Here is a 19,126-nt window from a genome sequence, read left to right as displayed (position 1 = left end):
ATCCAAAATATCCACCTATTTTTACACAAATGACTGCATATCAGTCAGTTGTGTGTGCCAAAAAACAATGACAGGATGTGATGAATTTAGCCAGTCTTACAGAAAGAAACACAATGCAAGTATCAGCATTTAACTTCATTACAGAAGCTCTCATGCACTACTTTCAGCAAAATGCCAAATATCTATTTCCATGTTTTCCTCTTAACATGAGTGTTTAGTTGATCACTGAGGGGTTCCAACTCTTTCCTGTTTGTTGATGAAATAATAAACTCATCAGAGGGGGTTGAAAGAAAATATGTTGGCTAACAACTCTTTTCTATTGCTTTGTCTTTTCTCCAGAGACTTTGATGGACACTCGAGTGGCCACAGCAGAACTGGGCTGGACAGCATATCCCAACTCTGGGGTGAGATGACCTTAAGTGTTCTTAAGGATGGAAAATAAACAAACAAAATAATCTATAAATCAGCACAAAGTTAGACAACTAAAGTTCAGTGAAAGCTAAACCAATATTGTTACATGTAATATGACACAGTCAGCTCTACAAGCAGACAGACAAGCAGGCAGGATGGGACTATAACCTGAAGCACTGCCCACTGTAACTGCCATTAAGGGTATTATTTTCTCAGTGTCCTGGTTTATAATGACTTAATAGTATAATGGGTCTGTGTAAGCTGTGGAACACTGAACCTAAGTCTCTGTAAATGGAGGCCGGAGGGAGTGTTTGTGTGCATGTGTGTGTGGGTGGGTGGGGTACCGTAGACCTAATGATAATGTAATAAAACAGTTATGCAAGGTATTAGGATAAAACCAGGCAGGAAGAACTTTGAAGGAGGAAATGCTTGAGGGGTTTAAGACTTAATGTGAACTTTTTTCATGTTTCACATTTTCTCTTTTATTCAGAATAAGTTTTTAAAAAAAAGCAGTTTCATTAAAATCTGAGCAGGAGTCCTTTTTTTTTTTTTTTACTATTTTTTATTATTCCTTAATAAAGTACACTTAAAAAAAATATTGCTCTATTAGACTAATGGACCCCTGTGAGAGTTTTAAGACCTTTTTTTTGGCGCAGTAATTCAATAATCCAATGAAAAGCTGGAAAGCTCTACATTGGTGAATTACAGGAGCCATCCAGGATAGACACATTGTTTCCTGCATTTTCTGGCCTTTTGGGTTTTTATGAACCATTTTACACTCGTGTTAAAAGCCTTTTTATTGGTACTCAGACAGATGAACAGAGTTCTAAATCTGTTTAAACATTGAAGAGTGTGGCACTCCAGATTGTGGCTGTTATTCTTTTTTTCTTCTATTTCAAAGAGAACTACTAACTAAAACAAGCTGAAAATCTGGAAGAATAATGTCTGTTTTTGTTTGTGTGGGCAGTCGCCTTTGTTGGACTTCACATCTTGGATTTCTGTTGGTGTGAGCTGTGATCCCTGGTTTAAGTAAACATCCTTAAAGAAATGATGCTAACACTTCCGCAAGGAAAAATAGCCCACCTGTTATTACACAGCAAGCCTGTTTTGCAGTATCACATATTTTGGAACTTGAAAGAAATAAAAAAGTGTTGATGGAGCATTTTACTTTAATGCACATTTGTGATTGTCTTCTAGAGTATTTTCATAATTGTAAATTTGAATATGTGCATCTCCAGCAACACTTTAATTGTCTTTTTCTAATACTTTCATGCAACCTTTTTCTTTTTTTTACTGTATGAAAGAGCTGACATGAGTGTCAGGTGTAAAGCATGGCACAAGATAATCTTATTTCATAATCATTTACATAGGTTATATATTATTCATGCTATCTTAAACAGAGAATCAGGTAGTATAGTGAGCAAAAACGATGGATGACTAACTGAATGAATTCATTTTGCTGTTAAATAAAAGAAAATAAAGATTGTTTCCTTCTTTTCTTGCAATTGCCATCACAGTTTTTAGTAGCAGAAATGTCCTAAACAGGAGGAAACATCAGTTATATATATAAGCACAGGAATCTACAGCTCTTTAAGTCCACCAAGCCTCCAGGCACTCAGAGCCTCAAGTGTGTGTTGAGCATAGTTTTATAAAGCTCCTGCTGTTGTAAAGGTTCAGTGGAAAGATCTGCTGTAGGGAAAAAATAAAAAAATAAATGAATAATAAAACTGGGCTCTTTCCTGTTGCCATTCACAGTATTCTATATATCCTCACACAACTTAAATGAAACTAAACCATGCATGTTGCATATGCACCTACATATGTTATAAAAAACAGCCTAACACTCACCTCTGAGTGCTGCCGTGCACATGTAAGTTCAGATTTGTGAATGTGCAGCCCAAAGCTGAGAGCTCATGTACTTTCTTGAAACTGAACTGCAATTCTCCCACAAACAAACACACTAAAGAAAACACAGACAGCGTGTGGAGTGTTGGCCCTGCTATTCATGCGCCTCATTAATTTTCTTTGCTGACTTCTCAAATGGATCCTAAATAGCATATTTGAGTATTAAACATTGTTTTTTCTGTACTGAAGGGTTACTGAAGGACTGTAGTCATAAATGGCTGATGCAGAAAGTGGAGATCATTATTATGTGAAGTGGGTTGAAGAATGCAACTCTTGTTTAGAAATGCATGAAAAAAAAGAGCTCAAAGTAAAACCATGTGTTCAGGAAATATTGCAAAATTCTTTGACAATGTGGGTTCCTTTTTTTTTTCCGTTGATGCATTCTTTTCCCGTCTCTGGGCTTCACTCTCCCATGTCTTTTAATCAGTCTTTCTGCCTCACCTCTGTCCTTATAATGTCCCTTTTTTTTCCCTTTCTGTTCTCCAACACTGCTTTTCTCTCCGTATGTCAAAGACTTACTGATTAGAAGAATATGGATTGGCACTTCCTTTGTTTAGCCATATAGCAATATTAGCCTTCACACAGAAAGGTCCCCTGTTGATGTCCTGTTTCAGGTCCCCCAGCCGGGACTTGAACCAGGGGCTTTCTTGCTGTGATGCAAGAGCGCTAACCACTGCACCACTGTGTTTTTATAAATTACAAATTAAAATACAGTTTAAAATCTTAAGTAATTATAAATTAATGAGTGGAATTATCTTTTTTTTTTCAATTTTTGTTTATGACAAACAGTTTATTATTTTGAACTAAATGAAAAAAAATTAAAAAACATGAAAAAATAGTCAAGAAATGTTTCTTTTGCACATAAAATTAGTTATTGATCTTCAGCAGGTGAAACATTTTAGTTTTTCAATACATAAAAACAAAGGGGCACTTTATTTTTGTTGTAGGCTATTGTCTATGAATGATTAAACAAACAATACACGTGAAAATATTATGTCACGTGTATTTCAGCATAATCATTATTAAAAGGCCACTGGGAATGCTTTTACAATAAAAAATGATCAAAGTGGGACTTTAAACCTCAAAATGTAAAAGTTCTGATTACAGATCAAGCAGAACTTTATGCGCCACCATCAAGTTTCTAAACATGAATCTCGTAACTTGCGATAGTTTGAATTGCATTATATAAAAAAGAGTGCGATAACAGTAGCACAAAGGAAATAGTTATCAAATCAAGTTGGTCAGGTTTAATTTAAAACATGTTAAGAATAGAAAGACAATCCGATTACTGAACAATTCTATGTAAGATGCTGGTATTGTTGCTGTCCCACCTGTGCTGCCTTTAGAAAGTGTTATCTAATTTTCTGCTTGATTTCTCATCATAATCTTGTATTCTTTTACGCATATGTAAACATCATAGAAACTATGCCGAAAAGCCAGTAGGGAAGACTAGTTGTTGGGGTGAGACACTCCAAACATCCAGAGAGAAAAATCTTATAAAGCTGAGAAAGGAATATATAAAAAAAGTGTCACTAGGAATAACAATAAGGCTTAAAATTTGTACTAAAGTACTGCAGGGTATATGCAATTAAAAACTGTATGAGAGCCTTATTGTAGTTTTAAACACATAGCTCGAAACCAAAAGAAAAGAAAAGATAACAAAGAAAATCAGTTTATGTCAAGTTAGCTATATATAATTAGAAAAAAAATGTCGCGATGAGTCTCTTAGTTTTTCTTTTTTTTTAGGTCAGCAGGTAAAATGTAATGCTGTCAGGTCAGGTTATATTCCACAGAGAAAAGGAATAAATACATTTAAAAAATACATCTGTTTCACAGAGAGAACACCAGCGTATATAAAAGAAGCAAGTGTTACTAAGATTTAGTGTTTTGTTCATTTCGTTTCTAAAACGGCTGAGAGATTGTGTTAAGTGATTGTGAAAGTGATGCTATAGTGAAAAAGAGGCGATACTGCACCATCTTTTTAAACGTGTTTCTTTCAAATGTGACACAGTGGAAATGGAACTCATCCCATTTTTATATCTGTAGGAATGACCAATAAAATAAAACAAGCAAATGACAAGATGCAAATGTAACACAGAGAGGCTCCAAGCGGTATTCCAACCACTGAAATTCCCCCAGCATTCACCTGTCTGTGGATGCCAACAACTTAAGCTATTATGATGTAACATTACCACTAGTAAAATATTGCCAACATTAAATAAATGTTTTTTTTATGTCCTTTATTACTCTTGGACTTGAAAAGGTTTCATCTAATTTTCTACGAGGTCTGTCTGCACAGAACAATGTTGGAGAATAAGCAGAAGGCAGACGGTGAGTGTGAGGAGATTGTGCGATGCAGCACTTTGTGGAGATGCATGAAAGAATGATAGAAACAGAAGAGTTCCAGCCTTGACATGTTTGAATACACTCCTCCTTTGTTTCGACAAGAGGGCCTGTGTTTGCAGTGGCATAAATTCAAGGGGTTGGAAGCCCTGTTTCTTATCTGAACCTGCTCATGAGAGGTGCTTTCAGAGAAGATGAATTTGCCTCTGCCAGCCACCCCCACTGTGTCTGCTGCTTTTGCAACGCTCGTGTGGATATTAACTGGACAGGTGTCACTCAGTGACGGGACGCCACTAAGAGCATGGACAGATCCATAACGGCCATCTTACCATCTGCTGACCAAACTCAATACATCTCAATTATTCATAACCCTGAAAGACAGACTGACATGGGCTTGACAGGCAGAAATGACCACAGGAGGGCTAATGTATACTGAGGCAAATGAAAAAGGGAATAAAGCAGAGGGGCGGGAAAAACGGGATGATTGAGTGCTGATGGCAAAAAAAAAAAAAAAAAAAAAAAAAAAACCTTTGGCAATATTGGAAGGTTAATATAATGAAAAATAAAAGTTTCCTACTCAAAACATTTTCTTTAAAATAAATGTTTTAATCTAGTTTCTGACTTTAAATAACCGTATAAACAATGAAAAATTTTTAACATTAATTAAATAAAGTTGTAAATGAAAAATAAAGATAAGATGATTGTGAGTATGTGTGTGTGAGTGCATGGGTAGGACCGACCTGGGGGCTGGCTCGCTGGGACCCTCTGGGGCTTTCCCTCCCCATCACAGAGAGGGGAGGGCACTGAGAGGGTTGGGGAGGGGGGGTCAGATATTATGGCGGGGGGGGTGGTAGTGCGTAGGGTTTTAGGGGGGTGGCTGTGGCTGTGGGTGCGTGGCGATCCCTGGGTTGCTAAGGTCGCGGGCCTGGGCTGGCTTGCGGGGACGGGGCGCCGGTCGGGTGGTGGCCGGCTCTTGGGTTCCGGGGGCCCTGGCTTCGTCCCTGGCCTTTGTCTCGGTGTCCGGCGCCCGGTGGCCCCCATGGCTGCCGCCTGGTACGGCTAAGCGCTCCTGTCTTGTGGCCTGGGGGCCGGACACTGGGTTCGCTTGTGCCTCTGGGCATTGGGGGGGCCCCTGTAGGGGGGCCCTCTCTGTGCCTGGCTGGTGGGGTGGGCGGTCCCCTCCTCCTCCCCTCCCGGGCTGCCTGGGTCCGGATGCTGGGGGGGCTTCTGGCCTGGGGGGCTCTCCTCCCCTCTCCTGGTCTGGCTGGTCTGGCTGGGTAGGATCTGGCTCCCTTTATGAACACACGGTTCACGTCGGCAGCATGCATGTATCTCCACCCCCACGTGCACGTGCACACTCCACACTGCTCCCTGTCTGCTTCATCCCTCCTCCTTACCTACAGTGTATTGATGGACAGTTTTTTTTTCTCGCTCATCTTAGTGTCAGATTTTCACCTTTGATGTAACATTCGTCTTTCCAGCAGATCTGGTATAATTGTTACAGCTTAAATTAATAACTTAGTCAAATCAGTGCTTGTATCCCCCACCTTTTCACCTTTTTTCCTTTTACTCTCTTCCACCCTCCCCTCACATTCTTCCCCTCTCCCTCCCCACACACACCAAATGTAACAAATAAATAAAAAATAATACGACAAAAAGGGGTTTATACAAATCTACACTCTAGTTTCTTGAAGCTATATAACCTCTTTTTGTGATAGTAAAACCTGTCCAACACAAAAAGCCTTCAGCTCTAATCTGTTTGCTCAGCTGTTGGACAGAACAAGTTAAGAAAGAAACAATAAAAAAAAAAAAAAGAGAAAAAAAAAAAGAGGAAACAAAAAAAAAAAAAAAAAAAAAAAAAAAAAAAAAAAAGTAAATGAAAAATAAATAAATAGAACTTTTGTTAAATGTTTGCATCTAATATTCAAATGAAATCTGACTCTCTATGTGAGTTGGCAAACAAAGACTTCATAATTAGGACTGTTAATATAAAATCCAGATAACAGTGTTTGATAAATTCAGTTTAAAGAAAATGTTTTATTTATTTATTAAATTTCTTATATTTGCTGGACCTGGTAGCTGTGGTTTTTCATTCTATGTCCAGACACGGACTCAAAGAGCGCAGGGAACACAAGAGGAAAAAGTAAATTGTCGGAGATGAGAAAAAAAACAGAAAACTGAAAGTATGAAAGAAAAAGGCCTGACTGAATACAGATAATAAGGCAGAAAGAAATGGGAAAAAAACTCAGAATGAGTAGGTGGGAATTAGAACGAGGGATGGAGGTGAACTCTGAACCTTCAGGGCTCAAGCTGAAATGGAATGAGAGAAGAGAAATGACAAAGAGTCACGCTGACTGCACTGCTGAATCCAGGTGAGAGAAGGGTGAGAATGTTCCTTTTTACTGTATATGCATGTCGAGCTGCATCAGCACACAAAAAAACTAGAATTTACGGATGAATGAAACATCGATGGAAGGATATTCACCTTCAGCCATAAAATCATGAAAGATGAATTATTGGAAACAAAAAACTGGACCTCCACACACTCAAACACCTGCATGCATTTCAAGCTTTCAAAGTCTCATTTTACCACTTGGATTTCTGGTTGCAATGTAGAAGAACAGATGGCTCCATTTGTAATTCCAGAAGAGAAATCCTCATGACCAACTAAAAACCACTAATGCTGTTTTTTTTCCTCTGCACGCAACGCCACACCACAACTGGACCCACCTCTGCTTACATTCCGTTTGGTTTTCTGCAGCTGCAGAGAACTCCTTACGGTATTCTCGGTTTCAAAAAACACAGAAGCCGTGGAGAGGTCCACCCAGAAAGCCTCAAAGATTTGATCCTGCAAAGTGGTTTTTACTCCCTTACCTTCTGGATTCCATGTTTGATTTTATTGACAGACTCCATTTACCATCTATGAGTTTGTCAGGCGTTGAGTGTGATGGTCGAAAGGTCCAGTCGTTCCTCTTTACCACAGTCTTCTGCAAAAACACAAAACGTTTTCTAGTCAGCACAGGAAATAATTTGTTAGCAGTTCTATGTAACGTTCCTGCAAACTATAAAAATTAAAGCACAGAATTACACTTTACTCATTTATTGTTTTACTTTCTAAAACAAACTGTTTTCCACAGTTGTGTTAATTCTTGAAAATAGAAAAAAAGGGACATCAATAGAGCATGCATCTTAAATAAGTGGAACAAAATAATAAAAAAATAGATTTTATTATTTCCTCTTGGAAATTAAACAACATATGGTTTCATCAATTATTGATTTTCTATCAAAAGAATTCCCTGCTCATATTTTACTTAAAAGAGTTTCTGGGACTCAGATGTTCACTTTTTCCACCTTAAATAAAAGAACAAAGGGATCAAATTTGTAGAAAAATAGAAATAAGATATTCTTCACTTTTGGTGAATTGTAAGGAAGAAGAGGCTGAAGGGAGAAAGTGGGCTGTGCGCAGGGGATTGATTGCATGTCTCTTTCAGAGTCTGCAATATACAGCTTTGCATCAGCCTGAAAAGTAAGCAGAAATCTTTTTACCCACCAAGAAATCTACCTCCTACTAATATTCTTTTGTTTTCAATCTAAAACAAGTGTTTTTCTTTCACCTTTTCAAGTCGAATAGACAAACATTCTTCCTAATCCAGCAACTGAATGTCTTGAGTTTCAAATCTGAATCACACCTGCTTCTTGTATGTAGTAAACTAATCCTACAACTAATACCTTGGTATTTTCTACAAGTCTGAACCGAAGGAGTCACATGAACGCTCACATCCACACATTATTTATTCTTTGATTATCTATTGAAAGGAATCAGACAGATTCCATGACAAACGTGTGGGTGTTAAAATCACAGAACATCTCACAACTTATGTAAGAAATGGTCCATGTGACTATTTATGTGAAATTTTAGCTATTCTAAGCATTTTTGGACATCAGTAAAAACTAAAGTTTGTTTAGACTTTTAACCTAATGTTTATGTCTAAGCTCCACTATTATTTGCCCTCATCACTTAAACACTTTAGCCATTATTCCACTGTGCCTCTTTTGTTCCCTGTCGGCGCCACTGTTAGGAGCCATGCGGTAACAGTGCTTTAAGTGCAAAACTACATTCCAAGTACCTTTTTTATTGCTTAAAATGTACTGGTAGATCAATATTGTTTTCCCATAGCAGAATACATTATAATGCAGTTTCTTCATGTTTCATATAAGCAAAGGTTATCAGCAGCAGCACTAGTGTGTTTGGAGCAGAGCCCCTTTTACATCGTCAAGCCTTGATTTCTCTTCTTCTCCTGCAGCCTTTTGTCACATTTTTTGGGTCTCATTTTAGACCACATCACCACCTTTCACTCCTTTTCTAGCTTTTTTTTTAACTTCTTTCACTCCCAGTCCCCTGTGTAATCACATTCTATTTCTGTCATCATCTCTGTACCTCCTGCTGACAGTAAATTATTTAATCTCTTCCTCTTTACATTCTATCAGCCCCCTCTGTGAAAATCTCTCTGTGTATTGCCCATCTCTGTCTACTTTTAGCCTCCTTTTTTTGTACCAGCTGGTGAATCAAGGGACACAGATCTACTATCAGTTTGAGCAACAAACTGTTTACACAAAGATTTATTTTTTTTATTTTTTGCCCTTTTCTCTTTAATTACACTATACCCTTCCATATGTTTGTAGAGGTTGTCCAACTTAAACATGACAAACAGCTTTGGCCTGTTACAGGCTGACCCAAGGTAATGTTGCTGCTGGGTAATGGAATGCCCTGCCAGAACAGTGTCAGCTGCATCCTTCTATAAAGATACCTTAGTGGGTGTTACCATGTTCATAGTGAGATCCAGGTTTTTAAGGAAGCAGATCCCTTTTTCCATTATATTGTTTTCACGCCTCCCTTATAACTGAGTCTTGAACTTAACAGATGTTTTGGAAGAACTGATAAACTTCCGACCTTTCATTCCTTATGGGAGAATTGTTTTGTTTATATGTATATAAAAAGTAATGTAGGCAAACTTAGTAAAACAGTTAGAATTGTCAAATAAAAAAACAAAAAAATATAATCGCTTTTTTTTCTCACTTTTTTTCTTTGATTTTCTTGTGAAAATTATCAGGACATTACTGTTCGATTTAAAGAGAGACTCCTGGTTTTTGACATGTTCTTGTGGTGTCATTATGGAGGACATATATAAAGAATATTAAGCTTAAAATTGCATTTCTAAGTATTTCTTCATTCAAATTGTTGTGAATCAGGAGCAGATGAAAAAATGCAGTTGGAAAAAGCTTGTAGATGTGATGTAATATCTACAATCGCAAGCTGCAAGCTCCCTGCTCTGCTCCATTCTGAGCTAGCTCTACTATTGCTTATTAGTTTTGTTGCATTCGTTATGTTAGGGTGGGGTTGTGAGTGGGATTCAAGCTAGTGGGAGAGACTGTAGACAAAGGCATGATGGGAAATTGGAACAGGATTACTCCATGCCTTGCCCAAAACTTGCTGGAAAATTTCTAATAACCTCCTGCCGCTCTACAGACACTATGTACTAGATTTTGGCTAAACACTGCATAACCATAAATAAAGACCACCGGGAACGCTTTTAAAATAGAACAAAGGACAATCGGAGTGGGACTTTAATGAAGTAACTGGCCGGCATTTCTTCCTATGTCTCTGTATCAAGCAGTCTTTTAAAACTCTCTGGCTCCCACTTAAATCTCTGAAAGATGTTTCTTCTACTAACTTAATTCTGTAGTTTTTGAAAACATTAAAAAAAACATGTTTTTCTTACTAAATGTTCTTGTGAAATAATGTACATCCCAGGTTGCTTTTGAGAATGTTTTTCCTTCAAGCTGCTGGAATCTAATTGAAAATGCAAGGGTTAAAAGGTATTATAAAACATGGATGATCTGAGTGTGTGTGGAAAGCTCCCTTTAATGGTGCAGCATGAGTCCACATTAAGTGTAAAAAAAAAAGGAGAAGAAATGCAGACATGTGGAGAAACAGAATGACAGGAATGGGTTTTTGTTGGATGTTTAACACTCAACTAACATGTTTTTGTCCCTGGTTTGACCCAAACGAAAATAAATAATTGCATAATACTCAACTTTTTTTCAAGATGAGTCCCTCTATGGGTGTGGTGAAGGAGGGAGCAATTAATGAAGGTCTCTGCCGCATCCAGTCGGTTATACAGTACTTTGGCTGAGACAACCTCTGCGACTATAATCATAGAGTGGCTTTGGTCTGGCAGGACCTGGAGTGTTTCAGACATCACCATTTCCTCCCCATCCATCACATTCAGCCAGGCGGAACTATGCCTCAGATGCCCCACAAAATAATCATTCCCATGCAACAACCCTGACAGCAGCATTCATTCAATAACACAGCTGATCAGAAATGATAATAGCAATCATGCTGCTGCATATTTTAGAGGCTGCGCTCTGGTTGTGTGTGTCACGGCGTGTGCGTTGGTGATTTTAGCAGAGCAAATGTTTCTGAGGGAAAATGAGTGAATGAAGCAGCAGCTATTGTACCAAAGGCAAACGAGATGTTGATTGGAATGACATGTCCATTGGCTTCAAGGAAGAAACCCGAAGGTTGAAATGCAAATATCCTCATTAACTCAGAGGGATTTCAAACAGCCTTTAGAATGGAAAAAAAAAAAAAAAAACTATCAGACTTGTGATTACTGTCAGCACAGAGCTTTGCAAAACTGAGAAGAGCGTCTTTCAGCGGCGGCATAAAGAGTTGAACCCCTATCTCAGCTTTTCATGTCCACCTATAATCCAGTGCCCTTCGGAGTCCTTGGCCTTTGTAAGTCCGCCAGCTGCGCATGTGCAGCTTCTCTTTCATCCAAAGAGAGTTCTTCAAATGTGTATTCATCCCTAATTAGTTAAAAAATTAATTCTGTGAAGGTTCTCTGTACACTCTCCCAGCCAGGCTGCGATGTGGTTGTCATGAATAACTAATAGACTCATTACTGAGATGTCCATCCCAGGCGTGGAACATGAAAAGACACAATGGATTTAACTCCACCCACATGTTTTAGTACTACAGTGATAGATGGAGGTAAAACCGTAAATTCGAAGGATGGAATACATTTTTTTCCCTCATATCTAAGTCTAAGTGAGCAACCATTTTGCAAAAATAATTAAGGGGAAGATGGTTTTATTTGGTCTTGTTGTTGTTATTTATGCACCTCTTGCCCTGGGCATATTTGGTCTAGTAAATGACCAAATTGGTGCTTTTCAAGGCCATTCAAGAATTAGTTGCCAGATCCTCATCTGCTATTTCCAGTGGCATTTTGTAGATTTTTTTGACTGACAATTGTATAATAGGAAACTGCTCTGACCTGTTCATCCTCCATCTGTGTTCAGTTTGCCTGCCCATGTAGCTGAATTAAAGGGTGCTGATAGATTTGAAAAGCAGTCAAGGAGCAAGACTCCCTAAGAATCAGGGAGCAGGAGGAGGTCAAAGATCGGCACAGTAGATGGTGCCTAGTTTGGATCTGTCTTTTTCTTGAATTAGCTGAGGCTGAATGATGAGCTTCAAGTTGTCAACTCCTGTCTCAGAGTTTGTGTAGCTAAGACACTTTAAGCAGACCACTACAGTGTCCCTTATTCTTGGGTTTTTTTTATCATGGAATACTTTACCAGGTTAGAAGCTGATTTGAAATATTTGTGCGCACCACGTTTTTAATGGTAAAAAAAAAACATTTCTAGTCTGTCTGCAAAATCTAATGAATCTTTTGTACTACAAAAATTTGAAAAATGTGTGATGTTACTAAGTTACTAAGGGTACAACGCTAAATACTTTAAAGATACTTTGTTAAAACACTGTTTTTGTCACTGCTAATGCATGATTTGCTTTTATTATTTCTGAAGCAATCAAAATCCATCTATCAATTGCTTCATTTGCAATTACTACATATTTTTTTACATTGTCCCAGTTTTGTCTTGTTTTGGCACTTAAGATACATAAATGTGTAAAAAAATGATAATCCCATTTTTGAATTTTCAATCAAAATTGTAAAATTTGATCATTTTAGCATATTTGCAAGATCTCAGAGATCAAATACTCATTTGTGTACAGTTCTGTTCTAGTATTTGAGGCATATTTAGGGTGTCTTTATGACTTGAATGTATCAACCGCCTTTCTTTATTCCACAGCTACTTCCAAGTTGGATTGCTGATTGGGTCACTCCTTGTATCATGGTTAATGTTGGATGGTGCTGTTCTTAAGAGCCAGACCTTAACCTTCTGGGCAGTTCTGTTTTTTTAGTTTTTGAGGGTAACGACAAGAGATCATTGGGATGAATGGTCTGTGTAAGCGCAGTGTGGCTTGACTTCAGTGTGCCGATCCTGTGGGAAAAGTAACACCGTTATTTTCTTTTCCTATTTTCATCACTCTGTCTCATTTCTCTCTTTTCTTATCCACCTACTCTGGCTCAGCTATCTGTGACTGGTCATTAACACAACATTAAGTGCTCTGCAAATCCATGGCTCTTCCGACTCCCCTTTACTGCCCATAAAGAGCGCACAATGGCTGCCTTTGACAATCAGGGGCAGGGGAAACTGTCTCCTACACATCTGGTAAAAGCCGAGCTATTAGACTGGAGCCAGTTCTTCTGGCTGTTCAGTAAGAATGACACCAATGATAAGATATAAGGAAGCACAACTGTGTGAAGTTCTGATAGTTGGCATGTGATAACACATGACCCTTTCAGAATGAGCTTTTAATAAAATATGAGGGGAGAAGGAAGAACCAGTGCCAATTTTATTAACTTTAAACAACTAACTGGGGATACTGAGATTACATTTCTTAGGAATAAAGATCTTTAAGAAGTTCAAAAATTAGTTCATTGGGGTTTTCGAAGCCTCAGTCATTTAAAAATAGGTTTAAATAAGTAATACAGTAATCAGTCCTGCATGGCTGAGGCGACAAACACGCAAAACACACACACCATAGGTGTCCATAAAAAAATTGCTTGCAGGAATTGTTTACACGGCTTACACTGCTTTACATGTGGAATGAGGTTGTTGTTATGTTGACTCAACATTTGGTGGCAACAATCTGTGTCCACTTAGATTGACTCTACTTTGCCACATTAAAAGATGATGCCCCTTTACTGACTTACTATATGCATGTATAACTTTTGCCAAATATCTGGAGTAGAAATTCATCTCTGTTCATCATTTTCTCTATTTTAAAAGTGTTACCATTGGTCTTTTAGTTTTGATTATGCCAGAAATTTGAGTTACTCCCTGCTCTTTATAATGTTTATCCCATACTAAAAATAAACAAATATAATACTACATTATTGTATAAAATAAAATATACAAGTTACACAAAAATAAATGTGGTATGCTTTTTGTACAAATTATCAAAGGTAAAATGAACACAGGGAAATGAAAATCCCATTACGTATAAAGTGGTTAGTGAAGAAACCTTTTTTGAGGTTTGAAGGATTTCATATAGAAGAATCTGGTTTAAATGATGTAAAAGCTTTGCCTTAAAAAAAACGACTGCAAAAAGATAAAAGTGCCTGGCGGAGTATTTGTGGGACAAGAAGATGCTTTTCAATGCAGGGTGTTCTTGCTTTTTATACATGTGTGGCTTGACTTTAAATGGTGGGAAAAGTATATGAATGCTTAAAAACACAGCGGCGTCAATACTCAAAGTGAGCAAGTGCCTTCGAACTGACACAAGCACAAACTTGGCACGTAGCCTCAAGCTCTCAGCAGCAAAATGAGCTACCAAATCAATATGTCGTCAGTAAACTATCAAATTAGAAATACCGCCTTTATCCAAGCACAGGCGTAAGCAGCATATTAATGAAAAGTGCCAAAAGGATAAAAGGATAATAGGAAATTGTTGTACGGCCTGATTTTTGTTCAGCTAAAAAATCATGTTTGTCTTTGGTGGTGACATCGCATAAGGAGAAAAAAAATATTCAATTATTACGAGCCAATGAATTCCTAGACCTGATTCTGGATGGGCATTATCTGAGATGCCTAGGGCCCTTCTCTTGTGTGAAAGATGGTGGTCATTTGGCAAGACGAGATGCAGTGAGGACCCCCTCCTAGACCCAGAGCAGGCGGGTGCAGAGGAGCCAAGGGCTGGCTGTATTAATGAACAGGCGGTGCTGAAAGGGACAGGTTCCTGTAATGCTGATGAATGGTCATTACAGAACAGAGACGGGAGGAGAAAACGGAAAGGAAAGAGAGGAAAGGGGGCGCAGACTAGAGTGAAGTGGGCACAGAGGGAGCAGCAGTGAAAAAAGGCTTTAATTTGCACCTCAGATTTCTGTAAACTCATTTATCATGTCAACGATTTGGCAGTTCATCATGTGTCTTCTGCTCCTCCCCGCACTCTGGTCTAAAGCTTTCTTGTTTTTCTTTGCAGCCTTTTTACCCCAGATATCCTCAACAGTGACATTTTATGGTTCACAATTGTCATGTATCTCTTCACATCACTTTATGGACTTCAACAGGAATTCTCAATCGTCTTTGGATATCTTTTGAGAGCCAATACCTTTCCCTTCCCATTTGGCTTAATTGAGCAACTGGGGCTTTAAAGGCCGGTGAAAGGACGATGTATTAGGCTGTGTTCACACAAGAAACATGAACTGACTGGAGGCCTACTAAGTCCACGATAGACCTCATTATCTTTTAGCCTACAGCTGTTTGGATCACTGACGTTGGAGAATTTATTGAAATGACTCTTTATCAAGCTGTTGCTTTAAATACAAGCATAAAATAGTGTAGTTGTTGTTGTGTGTTTGTTTTTGTTTTTCTGATAGTGAGAGTGACTGACATTGAACATCTTTTACATAACCGACCTTTGTACAGTAGAGTGGTTTATCTGGAGGTCTCATTCTCAATGTCAGCTTTTAAACTTCTTTTTGCGGCAGCTTTTTCTCCTAGCTCTAAGCAATCTAAGCCAAATGTTAATGGCACATTTTCATAATGATTTGGTGCACTGAGTTAATTCTCCAAGGGCCTCCCGATGCTCATCCACCATGCTTTCCGGGTCACACCTGCAAGAAATGACTTGTTGTGCGTTTCGGTTCAGTCTGCACACAAATGCCTTTCCATCAGACTGGCGGGCTCTTGGCTGCCATGCAGGCTGTGCCTGTTTAATTATAGTTTACTAAAGCATAATCTAGAATTTGTTGCACACCATATTTTCTAATGCATCAACTGCATCATTGCCCAGCAACACTTAACATGGATGGCAAGTAACATTGCACCCACAGTAATTACTTAGTTTGTGCTTAAACAGTGTGAGTATATGCTACAGCCATGAGCATATTTAGAGAACAACACCAGGAATTTGCAGGTTTCTTCTTTTATATCTGTTGTATTTTTGTTGTACTATTTTTGTGTCTTCAGGGGAGGAGTAAGCTCCTAATGCTAAGTACATACTAGGCCTGTGATGTGCATTCAATAATGGGCTAAATGGGCATTCTTGAATGCACTTTTAGCATTCGGTGTTCACAATGGACTGTTGCTACCCAGTATTTGTACATGTACTTACAGAAATGTTGAAGTGGTGCAAATCTTGTTCCAGGCTTTTTATTTCACAGCTCTGTTCCGATATGAGAAATTCGGTGTTGTATAGTTCCTGGTGAAAACTGACCTAAAAACCTACGTAGTGGTGAATGCAAGAATTTTGAATGCAGAAGCTTAGAATATATATTTAAAGTACATGGGTTTACATAGACTTCTCATTGGAAGGGATCACTTAAACATGTGTGAGTCTGGTGTGAATGTAGCATAAAACTCATTAGACTTGCGGATTTTGTTTGTCCAACAAAATGCTGTTGGGGATACAGATGTGTGTACAAAGTTACAAAGGCTCAGTCAATTTTAAATTGGTCTACTAAAAAATGTCAACTGTCAGAACTGAATGTTAATCATGTTTCTTTTTTTTTTCTTTCTTGTCCATTTGTCTGTAGTGGGAGGAAGTGAGTGGCTACGATGAAAACCTCAACACCATTAGGACCTACCAGGTGTGTAATGTCTTTGAACCCAGCCAAAACAACTGGCTCCTCACTACATTTATTGACCGCAAAGGAGCACAGCGAATTTACGTGGAGATACGATTCACTGTGCGTGACTGCAGCTCCATCCCAAATGTCCCTGGTTCCTGTAAAGAGACATTTAATCTGTATTACTATGAAACGGACGCTGTCATCGCCACCAAAGGCACCGCCTTCTGGATGGAGGCACCATACCTGAAGGTAGACACTATTGCTGCTGATGAAAGCTTCTCGCAAGTGGACTTTGGTGGACGCTTAATGAAGGTCAATACAGAAGTAAGAAGCTTTGGTCCACTGTCCAAGAATGGCTTCTACCTTGCTTTTCAAGACTACGGAGCCTGCATGTCTCTTCTGTCTGTAAGGGTGTTTTACAAAAAATGCCCAAGCGTGGTCCAAAACTTTGCAGTCTTTCCAGAGACCATGACAGGGGCGGAGAGTACCTCACTTGTCATTGCAAGAGGAAATTGCATCCCCAACTCAGAGGAAGTGGATGTCCCAATAAAACTCTACTGCAATGGTGATGGAGAGTGGATGGTTCCTATTGGCAGCTGCACATGTAAAGCTGGATTTGAACCTGACAATGGCAATGTTTGCCGAGGTAAGAAATCTTAAAAAAATGTTATGCAATTTATATGTGAATGTTCAAGTTCTACAATTAAAATTCATTTTATTGTATCTTTTTTTTTCAATAATACTTGTTTCCAAAAAACAAATAATGGGTCATTCATATTTTAACAAATGAACTCCTCAGCTCCTGAAACAAAAATGCTCCATTTTAAGTATGTATAAAACAAGATATCTGCTCACCTAAGATCAGAGATTTTCACTCTACTGAAGAGACTAAATAGATTAGGTTTCATGCATTTGACTAAACATGATGTTCTGTGCTTTTTTCTCAATAACATCTGCTTGAAAGGAACAATACTATTGAGTTGTAGAGAATGCTCACTTATTGTACAACCTACTACACAGATGGTAGGATGTTTGAGTCTGCCTGAGTGTAATGTGTGAAAGTAATACATTACTCTTATCTTAAGTGAAGGTTAACAAGGTTTTGGGTGTTGTGTTTGGTGCTTTGTGTGTCCTCTAATGTACCTTTAGGCTTGATACCTTATTATTTTGACGCATGCAAGTACACACATACAAAGCAAATATTTTCCTAAGGTGTTTGTTGAAATTAGAGCCGTTTGGGGCTCCCAGCATGGTGCCACATTGGCTGCCTTGCCTCGAGAGCTTGGTTAGAGTGTGTGGAGATAAGATTGATTGACTGCTTTAGCCCTGATCAATAAACAGATATAAGACTGCAACAAATCTACAAAGCATAGTCTGTCTAGTGTATCTTTTCAGCTTTTTCTGTGTATAAATGCACTTATAGGCACACAGATACACTGTTCCAAACTGAGACCCAACAACTTTAAATGTAAGATAAGGTGGCAAACAAATTTGGTTGATAATGGTGAGCTGTTGAGCTCTCAAAAAAAAAATCTGATTCATTGAAATGTATTATTTTATTTTATGTATGTGTGTGGGTTTTTTTCAATGATGCTCCTATTTATTGAGTTTGAGTTGAATGAGTCAGATTTGTTAAAAAACAAAACAGATAAAATCCCCACTTCTAACCTTAATAAATAGTTGTTGTTTTTTTAATTTGTGGTCATTATTTGTTAGATCCACTGTTATGTGACTAAAAGATTGAACAAAACAGCTTTAAGAGTAGATCTCTCCTAGTTTTCATTATTATGTGTTATATGTGCCCTTTAAGAACAGATGATTCTGACTAATGAGCCTCCTCCTCACCAACAAACATGTAATAGGAATGTTGATCACATGTCTAACACAACAGTGTCACATTCTCTTAAAGTGCAGACTTTTTTGTATTTTTTGTGGGGACCCTTTGGCTTTTCTGTATGGCCGCTTTGACTTTTGGGGAGTTTTCATCTCGAGTTTTGGATGTTTTGGGCTTTCCCCATAATATTGTTCGTGTTAAATTGATTGGTGATGGGTGGGGGTGGAGGAATGGATAAAACCCCCTTGTACTTAGGGAAATGGTATCTTTTTTTTTCTTTTCTTGATGGTAACAAATGGAAAGGAAGAATGGAAAGGAAGAAAATGTATGTTAAACAGATGAGTAAAAATGATCCAAGACATAAAATGTTTTATTAATTAAAGACAAAGATCTTTTACAAGTAGTGAGAGAGAAATATGTCGAACTGGTATCATTTAGACTTTGTAATATTACTTAAACTTCACTCTGTCTTTTCCATAATAATATTTAGTGAAATCAATGTCATCAAAAAAGTAAATGACCATGCCTAGAATCGAAATGGTGATAAAGCGAGATGTCAAAACTTGAAAATTAACTGATTATATTAATTTAATATGTTATAAAACATGGTTTGAATAATGTTGTCAGTCATTTAATGGATATCTCACTC

General features: G+C 38.1%; 1 protein-coding gene across 2 annotated transcripts in view; it reads left to right on the top strand.

The window, feature by feature from the left end:
- Positions 1-19,126, top strand: part of ephb1 (EPH receptor B1) — a 159,592-nt gene that overhangs the window by 50,195 nt on the left and 90,271 nt on the right. For both annotated transcript variants that reach the window (XM_011486792.4, XM_004079228.5), the window contains exons 2-3: positions 340-404; positions 16,608-17,289. In XM_011486792.4, the coding sequence (XP_011485094.2) occupies positions 340-404; positions 16,608-17,289 (747 nt within the window). The remainder of the gene's footprint in view (positions 1-339; positions 405-16,607; positions 17,290-19,126) is intronic.

This window comes from Oryzias latipes, chromosome 17, assembly GCF_053564925.1.
Source record: "Oryzias latipes strain Hd-rR chromosome 17, Olatipes_Hd-rR_3.1".
NCBI lineage: Eukaryota > Metazoa > Chordata > Actinopteri > Beloniformes > Adrianichthyidae > Oryzias > Oryzias latipes.
Note: the sequence above shows the minus strand (reverse complement) of the source record. Positions and strands in the feature narration are given on the sequence as shown.